This window comes from Mytilus galloprovincialis, chromosome 13, assembly GCF_965363235.1.
Source record: "Mytilus galloprovincialis chromosome 13, xbMytGall1.hap1.1, whole genome shotgun sequence".
Classification (NCBI taxonomy): domain Eukaryota; kingdom Metazoa; phylum Mollusca; class Bivalvia; order Mytilida; family Mytilidae; genus Mytilus; species Mytilus galloprovincialis.
Genome location: NC_134850.1, coordinates 59499368 through 59511532, shown reverse-complemented (window position 1 = coordinate 59511532; position 12165 = coordinate 59499368). Strand labels below are relative to the sequence as shown.

Here is a 12165-nt window from a genome sequence, read left to right as displayed (position 1 = left end):
CAATTAGTTCTCTAGAAATCTATAGTCTCATTTACAAACAGATAAATCTATAATCACTCCGGGAGGGAGACAAAAGCTATGGATGTCAGACTCATTGGAGGTATTGTCTCTTGAAACATGATTAAAAAGCCTCAACAATAAAAACAATTATCAAATGACCTTTGACAAAATTTGACATACTATTATATTATCATCATTATGATGCAGTAATAGACAGCTTGTGCTAACGAAACGAATCACGCAAGCTATATATGAGACTAACATTCAGGTGTATATATGTGGAGGAAAAGATAAGCCTGTATCTTTACAAACTTGTCATAGAAGTTTTCCAATCATATAAAAGCAAGCCCAAATAAGGTTCCAAATTGAATCAGTTTCTGAGATTTACATATATTCTTTCTATCAATAAAACCGTAGACAGATTAAATGCATTTTGCAATTTCTACATATATATTAAAAGCTTGTCAAAGTTACCTTTAATCAGCTGGTGAATGACAGTAAAACCTTTTTGTCCATGGGCTCTCCGTTAAAAAAATTTACTCAGTTCTCTTGATTACAAAATTTGTGCTAAATAAACCAAATCCAGTGTTGTGATTGGCTGATTCCTAAGTAGGAGTTCAAATATCTTACTCAAAAGTTATATGTCTGCAAGGCCTGATCCTCCACTGCAATAGTTACATCATCAGACCAACCAATGAGAATACAAGTGAAACTGCGAGCTACTGCTCACTGATGATACCCCCGCCGCAAGTGGATAATATTAATAGTGTAAAAATATGCAAGTGTTCGGTAAACAGGAAGTTGTCGAGTGATGAATCTGAAAACGCATCACACGGCATAGCTGACTTATATAAATCCTGAAACCAAATTTCAGAAATCCTTGTATTGTAGTTCCTGAGAAAAATGTGACGAAAATTTTCAACTTGGCTATCATGTGTAAAATCATACAAGTGTTCGGTAAACAGGAAGTTGTCGAGTGATGAATCTGAAAACGCATCACACAGTATAGCTGACTTATATAAATCCTGAAACCAAATTTCAGAAATCCTTGTATTGTAGTTCCTGAGAAAAATGTGACGAAAATTTTCAACTTGGCTATAATGTGTAAAATCAGACAAGTGTTCGGTAAACAGGAAGTTGTCAAGTGATGAATCTGAAAACGCATCACACGGTATGGCTGACATATATAAATGTTGATACCAAATTACAGAAAGGGTGGATGTGTAGTTCCTGAGAAAAATGTGACGAAAGTTTCATGGGACGGACTGACTGACGGACGGACGGACTGACGGACTGATGGACGGACGGACTGACGGACAGACAGAGGTAAAACAGTATACCCCCCCTTTTTTAAAGCGGGGGTATAATAACTCTCAAGTCCTAGTGGATAATGGAACATATGATATAAAATATATATTCCTAGTGGAAGGTCTGTGACTTACCTTTTATATTAAGTGTATTTCCACCGAGGAGAAATGATTCACATTCTAGAGGTAATGGAGTTTTAGAGGCTTCCACGTAGATGTTGACGTTGTTTACGTTCAAACCCCTTCTCTCTAAGCTCGTCTGTATTGCAGATCTGTTGTTTATAAAGAAATTCACATATGTCCAGTCATTGAATTAGATGCTAATAAATTAATGTAGAAAACTTTGGAATACATGTATATTTTTCATTAAAATGACTTTGTGTAATATTTTGTGACATTTTGTCAAACGAAAATTAATCAGGCAGTCAAACCAATCAATCATTAATACCACTGTCCATGGTTAGACAGAGGGTTGGGCATATTCCACTATGTTTTAACCCTGTCCCATTCTGAATGTGTATGTACCAAGTTAGGAGCTGTGCTTGTTCTTCGTTCTTGTTGATAACTTCTACATCATGTCATTTCTGATTGAGAGTTGTCTCATTGGCAGTCATCTTATTCCCTTAAATAGTGTTGGAACTACTGCTCTAATAACTGATCAATTATAATATACTTGTTTTGTTTTTGAATATGAAATCTCTAAAATTGTAAATTTTCCCCAAAATGAAATGATCACAAACCTCAGACTAATTCCTTTCACGGCAGCCATTATTTCAACATCATTATCACGATCCAAAAACCTCAGCGTAAAACATTCATCACTTATAACAGTCTACAACATATCAAAACATTAAATAATTATACAGTTGATATCAATAAATAAACTCTATTTATCTGGGTACAATCCTTAAACGCAGTAAATATTTTAGGTTTTCATGATTTTTTCCCATTTTATTGAGAACTATAATATCAAATCTGTTTATGTATGCAAAAAACATTAATATTTAAAATGAAATAAGTATTAAAAGTATTCTATTCTAACTTTGACCTTGAAAAACAGGATAATGACCTTTAACCTCCACAAAGCAAATCTTAAAACCATAAATATATAATATGCTATGTACTAGATTTTTATTTTCCATGTAACAAATTTGTTAAAAAATAATTTCAGTTTAAACTTCGAGACAAATATCATTTTTTTTCAAATGAACATTTTCAGTGCTAGCAGGTGAACTATAAACAACTAAATTTGCCATGCAATTTATTGATGTGACCATAACTAGTTTGAAAGTGAGGCAAACATTAATTCTTGCAAATATTTTAAAACTTGGATCTAATTCTCTTATATCTGATACAGTGAAAGAAAAGTCAATAAAATTCGAAAATTAATTGCTGCAGATTTAATAATTGAAAGTGTAGCTTGAAAAACAGCACCGATAGAATTGTTGGTTTATAGTATGCTGAAAATACATGATAAGCTAATACATTTTATTGTATGTTCCATATCTAAAAACATATAATGCATTAAAAATAAGAAGTGTTTTAAAACATGTCATCATTGTTTAAGAGAAAGATAGAAAGTTATTCATGCAGTGAAAAAAGCAAGTGAAGCAATGACACCTTATCACCAGCCAAATCTTTAATGCAAAAAATTATAAATCTGTATTCACCATAAAACAAAACTCCAAAGCTCCATGCAGCTCTTTTGATTTAAATACCATATTCAATTTAGAAGGTTTTTTTAAGAATAGTAATACAATCTAATTCCAAAGAAGTCTGTCTTATTCTAAAAGATTGATAGGCCTTACAAGATAAAACTCTTCAAAATGTTACATCATTTAACGTTCTTTACAGTAGTTCCCCTTGTTATATTGTGCAGCAAAATGTTACACTGATGCACATTTCTTTGGGGTTTGCTGCTCTATGTTATCTATCCTTAAACTGTTTTAGTCTTATCATGTTTATCGGTCATATTAAAAAGAAATATACTGCATTTCTTTCTGTTTCATCTCAATTTTGACCTTTGAGTTCAAAACTATTGTATTATGATTTTACTGAATAAGAAAACTTACATTTAACACCACTTTTACAAGGAATCAAATGTATATATGTACAGTAAATTCAGAAATTATTGTAAGGCTTTTATTCCTGTGAATAATGGGTCACTTAGTGTTTTTCTCTATCAAAAGACTTGCATTCTAATATTGAGTTATATAAATATCATATGAAAACTTTCCTGAAATTGCAATAATTTCTGAATTCATAGAAATTAGTTAAAATATACAAATGTACTGTGGATAATGTTTGGATAATAATAACAACATTATTTTACTGTTAGAAAGTATCCCATGTTAGTACTAAGTAGTGTTGGAGGGAAGGGTTCAAACTATACTATAAAACTGTCATAAATTGAATATGGTGTGTATAAATCGTAGTTACAAATTGAACCCCAGTTTGTGCATACTTCATTGCTTTGCTGGGAGATTTTATTTTCAAATTATTCCTAAAAGTCTTTCTTTTAAAATTACATTTAAAATTTAACAGTATCACACACTTGCTAGTTTTTTTATTTACATATTATTCATAGCTTATGATCAAATCTTCTTTTATTCCTAAGAATATTGGAAATCTTGATATAAAGCATACAGATATTCTAAAGTTAAATGAACTTAGAACGTATGATGTTATGAATCATTCTAATTAAGATAACTAAAATCAACAATTATAGCCAAATAAATGAAGAAATTTGATAAAAAAATAAATTTAAAGGGTTAAAAACATATAATGATATTCTAATCCTACTAAATGTTCACATGATTTCACTGAAATTTATGTTTTTATTTGATATAAAAGAATATATAAAAAATGTCATGTAAACAAAGAATTTTTAGATTTCATATCAAGGGAAATAACTCAATGTACAAACTGGGTGCAGACAACATAGATATATCTACAGTGAACTAAATGGTCTATTTAACACAGATCACCCAAAGCACCTTTGATTGTCTACGTAAAGCTCTTTGACTAACAGAACCGGCGTCTAAATCCTCAGATTTAGGTCGCAGGACTCTCTTCACGTTTCCTTTTGTATATCTGCTAACGTCGTCAGCTAAACCCAGGCTCTGATCACTTTCGTCAGAGTAATCAGAAAATGCTTCAAAGTCATTTATGATTGGTTGTTCACCCTATATGTGCAGAGGTAAAATGGAAAAGAAATGGGTTAAAAATGTGGTTCATGCAGATTGAAGTGCATTTAAAAGGAGCCATCAAAATGACTTTTTGAAAGAGGTTAAAAAATAGTTTATTTATGTGCATAGTAAATGTAGAGTTCAAAAGTTATATTTTTTAAGCTGTTGTAAATAAAGAGAAGAGAACATTGCGATATACAGTCAAACCTTTATATAAAGGTCACCCACCCCCAGGTCAAGAGAAAAGTGGCATTATACAAGAGGCGTCCTTTTAATTGAGGTGTGAAATGCATATTCTGGTCAAGAAAAAAGTGACATTATAAGAGAGGAGTTCTTTTAATTGAGGTGCGAAATGAATATTTAGACACTGACTTGACAAAGCAAGCTTTTGTTTTAAAGATGAACCTTTATACCAGGTTTGACTGTATACTATATGTGTTTTTTATTTATGATTATTATTTTGAAATATAAGGCATTTTATCTTATAAACATGATTTAATGTGGATTGGTTGAATTTTGATTGCTCAACTTCCACTTTGCCCTCTTTATCATTTTCTCAACATATCTGCATATTATATTTCCTGTCAGAACATTCAGCCACCATTAAATATGACCACTAAAATACCACCTATAAATAGGGACCACTAAAATACCACCAATAAATAGGACCGTTACAATGTCACAATGGAGAAGGATTACAACTATTAATAATTGATAGGTATTCTACAGGTATCACCTGGTTCCCTGTAACATGAATATAATAAAACTTACGTCTGTATGACGTCTTTTATTCTTAAGAACTTTCTTGCGTTTTAATTTAGCCTCTAAACTGGACGTAGGTGCAGGAGTTTGAAATCTGCAAAAAATAATAATAAATTACATTTTGAATTCCTGACACCTTTTTACTGAAGAATTCAATGCAGTCAGTTTGCACTCAAGAGCAATATTTTTTTTAAAGATCAACAAAGATTTAAGTTAGAGTAAAGCAAAACAGTTTAGATTATCAGGATTTCTATACTTTAGATAATGTAACATATCAGCTGTTAGCAACAGTGTCAACATTTTTGGTGAGTGAGTGCAGCAAACAAGCTAACAGTCTTTATTGTGTGTAGTGTGGCTGCAATTTTAAGATATCTATAAAAAAAAATATCTGAACTTCACTTTTTGTGTTCTTTGCTGTAAGGATACCCCCCCCCCCCCCCAAGAAAAAAAAAACAAAAAAAAAAACTGGCTATACTTATACAGATTTGTTGATTTATATATTTCTTACTTGTAAGGTTCTGCTCTTTTGTTATACATGCCATCCGTCTGATCACCTTGGTTACCGGAGTCTGTTTCTCTGTTCTCATTGTCACTGTTTTCAGTGTTTAAGTTTGGCGTAGATTTTCCTCGAGGCAGTGCTCCATTTGCTAATAGCAAAAAAAAGTTTACATTTAAACAAAAAATCAGACAAATGATGAAAATTAATAATATCATTTCATTTTTTTCCCTTCACAATTACACGTACATTTCAAATATTTTGCTTTAAATTTCTGCGAGACAATATTTTAGTTTAAGTTTTGAATTGTTTCACATTTTTATATTATTGGAATTTTTGTAGTTTTTGTTGTTGTATGGGTTTTTTCCATTATCATTCAGTACCATATTTCAATAACAGGTGAGCTGACCCCTTGTCTTTTGGAATTAAACCACATCTACTTAGGCTTAGTCTTTGTATAAGCTAGCAAACACATGTAACCTCACCACATTCTGTATGTGCCTGTCCAAAGTCAGAAGCCTTGAATTTAGGGGTTTTGGTTGGCTTTCCTTTGTTGTTTAGTACATAAATCAGGTTGGTGGTTTTATTGCTGATATTGTTGTACGTTTTTATTATGTTGGAGATTTTTAAATATTGCTAAGCACCTTCTATTATAATGTTTCTTTGAAAATTCAAACTATTTTGAAAAGGTTAGCAAATCCTGTGTGTTGCTTAAATATCTTCTGTCATGTTGCCTATGGAAGTACAAATCTAAATTAAAAAAAAGATAACTTAAATAAAAACAAACCTGTATTATTTTTGCGTTTTGGTGCATCTAAAACAAGATGGCTGCTGTTACCAAGTTCTGATCGAGAATGTATAGATTTATCACAGTCCCCACATAACAGTAAGGGGGCATTACCGTTAGACTCTGTACAGTCTGGGTGATGGCACACCTAAAAATAACAGAAAATAGCATTCAATATACGATTATTACATTTATTTGCTTTATAAAACAAAAATCTATTCTACAAAAGGAAGAGACCGATTTCATTACAATGCAACTCATCTGAAACCATACAAGTGGCAAATATTTGTGACATGACGTATAAATGTAGTGTTTTGTATTTCCTTAATTTGTCTTTGAAACAATCTTTTTTTCTACAGAAAACATCGGAATTCGGAGACAATTATGGATCAGTGTCTTATACCCTTTTGTGCATGCTCTATTGGTCTACTGCTACCTATTTTGAAAACTGTTTGTATCATCACTTGCCAATTGTACTGTGATTTCGCAGGCATCTTCTAGTCAGTGAGATGTATATTTGAGCATAATCTATTATCTCAGAGCAAGTTCAAGGATACTCATCATTATGCATGAGCCTAATTCTTTGGTAGATAAAAGGCTTTGTATTGATGACATTATATATTAACATCATCTGAAACTATTTTTCTCTAATCTATTGATTCCAACTTGATCTCTAATAATAAGAATTCTCTATATTAAATATTGCAATGAAATTATTGTCATTCAGATTTAAATAAACTTTTGTGTATAGATTATTGTTTAGAAGCTGCAGCTACATGAACATATGTTCTCGGGTAACAGTCTAATAATTGTATATCACATTACAGTACAATCAATTTACTTCATTTATTTAACAATGATGAAATTTCTATCGTAAAAAACTCCATACAACATGATACAATACTCAAGGCTTCAAGGTAAATAAAATATAATGATCAAATATATTTATGGCTTCAAATATCAGAGACCATGATATAAACTTAAAGTTCAAACAGAGAATATTATCACTTTTTCAATTTACTGAAAAATTGTCCTTTATAAAAACTCAATATAAAACCAAGCTGTTCTTGTTGGGCGTTTTATTACCTTTATTCAAATAAATTTATAAATTTTGATAATTTTTCTTTGAAATATTAATGGATAAGACCACCTTCCTGGTTTAAAATAACATTTTGTCAGAGCCTAAAAGTCTTTACTCCCTGTTCATCACTACTCGAGTTTGTTACATTATAAAATGATCTTTTTGCTTTAATTAAGAAAATGTGTAAAATATCCATTAAAGTTAAGGATTTGGATTATAATTACACCTTATGTAAGAATCTGGGGTTTTGATTGGTTGATAGCCAGTGTATTTTTCACCAATTTACTGTTATCAAATGAATATCGTTCATTTTTAACGCCGCCGGGGTATTTGCTAAAAGGATATGCCTTTTTTACCCTCTCTGCCGTGGTATTTGCCAAAAAATACTCTATCCGACTGGACGCTTGTAACGTCACGATCATCAGTGCGTTTTAGTACATTAACATTCGGTGTAATTAAACAGATATATCATGTTATTGAGGGGTATTTGCGAAAAATACCAGTCTTGAGAATGAATTTCCCTCGCCTTACGGCTCGTGAAATTTAACATTCTCTCGACTGGTATTTTTCGCAAATACCCCTCCTTAACATGATATATCTGTTCAAAAAGAGATTAAACAACACAGAAAACAGATATTTTTGTTATTTTTTTAGGAACACTAAACAAAATTCAGCTCCTTGTTCCAGAGGATCTAAAAAATCCCATATTTAGTTTTAATTCAAAAGATAGGGAAAAAAATACTAAAAATATATTTTAGATCTATGAATTATTTTTGTGTTTACATTCAAGCATTTAAAAATATATTTATACCTGATTAAGGTGTGCTCGGATCATTGTTTAACTGAAAACAACACTAAAGTTTATCCTTAGAGCTCATTATTCCTTGTCTAATCCTTAGAAGGTATACAATACTATTAGGATTTTATAAAAAAAAAAAAGGTTAAATTTATTTAAAGTTCATTTCCTTAGGTGAAATAAACTTTCAGGATTCAAAGTTTATTTGTATTACAAATCTAATTATTTCCTCTTTATTTATAAAATGATACTTAATCCACTCGAAGCTGGTCAGGAGTTAACTATTTATAAAAGTCTTATACTTTTAAAGATCAGCTGTCGAGGGAGAATGTATCTTTTAGTACTTTGTACTTGATTGGCTTTATAACTATTTTGATCTGAGCTTCACTGATGAGTCTTATTTAGATGTACTAAATTATAATCCTGGTACCTTTTTTTGATAACTAATTAGTCCTTCAACAAATTTTTTGGGCTAACATTTTAGAGGTTAGCCATATTAACTGCTATTGGATAATTTTGCCACCTTGGATTAAAATGTGTAAGCAAAGACCCAAAGAAAGGAACCCAAATTAAATTCACAGGGCAAAGAAAAGAAGACCAACAACTGTAAAAGAATAAAAAGACGAACATCAGTCAACAAATCATTGAAGAGTAGGGAATTCCTATGAAGTTTCTGTTACAAATAAAGACATCAATACACATACAGTCCAAATATTATTTGCACTTTTTCATCAAGGAATCATTTATTTCAATTTAAAGAGTGAACAGACCGATCATATCAGTGTCAATCCCAAGTTAATTCAAAAATTTGATTGATTGTTGATGTTGAGCAACATTTGCAATTTTCTTTGGCCCATCATTGTCACCAGTGTTTACTGCTGGAGGAAGCCAGCCAACAATAAAAGAGAATCATAGACTTCAGCAGATAAATTTGAAATCCAAGTCAATTAAAGTAAAATGCACCTTCATGGAGGAAGATAGATAGAAGTAATTATCATTCAGAACTATTTCCCCCTGGACAGGCATCACATTCTTACCATGATTTGATAGCTATTTCTAACAGGACATTCTATCTTCTCTTGACCATTATGCACAGGAATATCAATCTCTTTTACAGTTACCTCCCATTCACAAACCTCTTCTTTTCCTGGAGTCTCTAAAACATCACAACTTATAGACTTTCTGATTGGTACTGAATCAATCATGAATCTAACCTTTTTCCCAGAGTTTGAACCTTTACCATCTTTGATAATAGGACTCAGTGAATTAATACTGTTACTTTTCGTTGAAACTTCTAAACTGTTTTTGTTTGTATCATCGAATAACGAAGTTGTACTGTAACTTTTGAAATTTTCTTGTAAGTTTTCTAACTTTGAAAAATTGTCTAGAACATCAATTTCTTCTGTGCTTAAATGTATACATTGTTTGTCACAATTATTGTTAGAAATTGCCTGATCGGTACTTTTCTTTTTCTCGAAACCTAATATCATTTCTTTGACTTTGAATTTTCTAACAGAAAAAGTCTCAGACTCGTCTTCATCAGAGAAAATGATTGATTTAATCTCCTCATTTATGTCACCATTGGTAACATTGCCATTGGAAACAGAGTTGCCGTTAACATCTTCATCAGATTCTTCATTTTCAATGATGTCATCCAACGATGCTATCACATGATCAACTTCCAAGTTTTCCTTATCACTTTCCTTCTCACGGTCACTGTCACATGCATCAGATGACAAAATCCCATTGGAAGAGTCAGTATTGTTCCCATTATTTATTTCCTCTATGGGAACGACCTGACAAGGAGAGGTAGGAAATCCACTATCGGGTGATGAAACTGGACTGACAACAATTTTCTCGCTACTTGTAGACTTAAATGGACTTTTACGTCTAGGCCAAGAAAATCCATAGTCAGCAAGAATTGGCATGAAGAATGGTACAGGTGAAGTTGGTCTGCTATTTGATTTCTTCGGAGATTCGTAATCTGCATCATAATCGTACTTGTAAACATCCCCTGCAGAGTGGACAGTATGCAGTTTCTTCTTTTTCCCAGACTTCTCATTCTTAATCTCTGGAGCTGAGATTTGTCTGTTTATGTTTTTTGCTTTTTGTTTCTTTTTCCGAGGCATAATGACAGAAAATATTCAAGTATCTTTTATACCCACAGTCAAAATATTTACAACTTACAATCACTTTTTAAGATTTAAGTGTCCTGATTTTTTTTTAATCCTTGAGTGAACAAATCACAAAAAAGATTAAAAAGTTATGAAATATTTTTCTCATTAATCCCCAGCTGTCAAAATGATTTAGTTCATATCCTTATAATCGAAACATATCATGCTAAATCGTTTCACAACTAAGTCAAATTTTAATAAGCAAGAGTTGGCTTACAAATCCTAATTATTGGGTGGTCATTTACAAAAGATTTAAATCTTCACAGGTCAAGCTTGTAAAAATGTCCACAAACTCCCGAACAAAAGACCTCTTCACATATAATTTACTGCGATTTCATATCTTTGTTGATGATTGGTGACAATCTACTAATTATCAACCGACTGCCACTTTCTTTAAGCTCAGCTTAATTCAGATCTCAAACAGGTTTTCTACATATGCTTGCAAAACTTTATTTGTCAAACATTTGAAATTAATCACACAAATAAGAATACGGTTTCCATACATGTATTCATAATGTTCATCAAAAGAATTCCTTAAAGTGCAATATGGTTTGAATTGATCCTTATCCAATGAAGTCCCGTTTTATTATGATATATAATTACTTGTGACAGGAATGTCTTAAAAGTTTGTTTAAACTCAAATTCATGAATCAATTTTAAGTAAAAGTCAAAACCACTCCAATAATAGTGCACTGTCTTTTTAAATTCCAGCAAAGGCGTTACACTACGCACTGTCTATTAGATGTCTGGGAAAACCTCAGAATATTAAGTAATCAATATTTCGTCAATACTTTTAAGATATTTTGTATCCAAAAAATAAATTGTTTGCATAACTTTCGCTACCTGAATTTTGCAGATCAATTAAACCAACTGAACCCTTCTTTAAGTAAATCAATTATCTATCATGGTTTCTCCTTTAGAAATTGATTGAAATATACATAATTGAACCGTTTAATTTTCTTAATTTAGACGATGATATGTTACGGAATGTCTAAGTCTTCATGTGGAATCTGACACCACCCTTTATCAATACCGATCAAATGTTTCTAGCATTGTGAAACAATCGAATGATAGGGTTTAAGTTGGACACTTAACGAGATAAAACACCTGTATTTCCAAGTAACAAAAAAGCTACAGATCTCTCCGTCGTTTGATCCTGATCAATTGAATGCTTTTTTTCAATGCAAACATTTCTTGACAGTGTCTATGTGTATTCAAACCTCTCAACACTACCTGCTACAATTGTTTGTTTGTTTGTTTGAGTCTCCAACCTTTTATCTCAGTCTGTGGTTATTTTTTGTCCATGAATTTGAAACAATTGTACATTTTATCCTTTTACTAATCTATGGATCTATGTAAACATAAGTTCTTATAGGTTCACTATATGTAAGTCCCTTGAAGTATGTCAATTTTTTCAGCAATGCAAATTGCTGTGCATTTTTTGTGTTCTCCACGAAATTATTTACAGCTTCTATTAATTCTATGCAGCAGCTTTATATATGAAAGTAATGATCTATATCCGAGTTGAAGAATCTAAGAAGAGTTTCAATTATGTCACTTGAAGATTAACGCAC

At 31.5% G+C, this 12165-nt stretch overlaps 1 protein-coding gene across 10 annotated transcripts in view; it reads right to left on the bottom strand.

Annotated features, from left to right (window-relative positions):
- LOC143056082 (pleckstrin homology domain-containing family G member 5-like) overlaps positions 1 to 12165 on the bottom strand; it is a 145782-nt gene that overhangs the window by 78057 nt on the left and 55560 nt on the right. For 6 of the 10 annotated variants that reach the window (XM_076229163.1, XM_076229162.1, XM_076229164.1 and 3 more), the window contains exons 3-8: positions 6541 to 6688; positions 5766 to 5904; positions 5267 to 5351; positions 4304 to 4492; positions 2048 to 2139; positions 1443 to 1579 (exon numbers count right to left, since the gene is read on the bottom strand). In XM_076229163.1, the coding sequence (XP_076085278.1) occupies positions 1443 to 1579; positions 2048 to 2139; positions 4304 to 4492; positions 5267 to 5351; positions 5766 to 5904; positions 6541 to 6688 (790 nt within the window). Of the gene's footprint in view, positions 1 to 1442; positions 1580 to 2047; positions 2140 to 4303; positions 4493 to 5266; positions 5352 to 5765; positions 5905 to 6540; positions 6689 to 9454; positions 11077 to 12165 lie in introns of those variants that run through there. The other 4 variants (XM_076229158.1, XM_076229159.1, XM_076229160.1 and 1 more) reach the window with 4 other exon arrangements.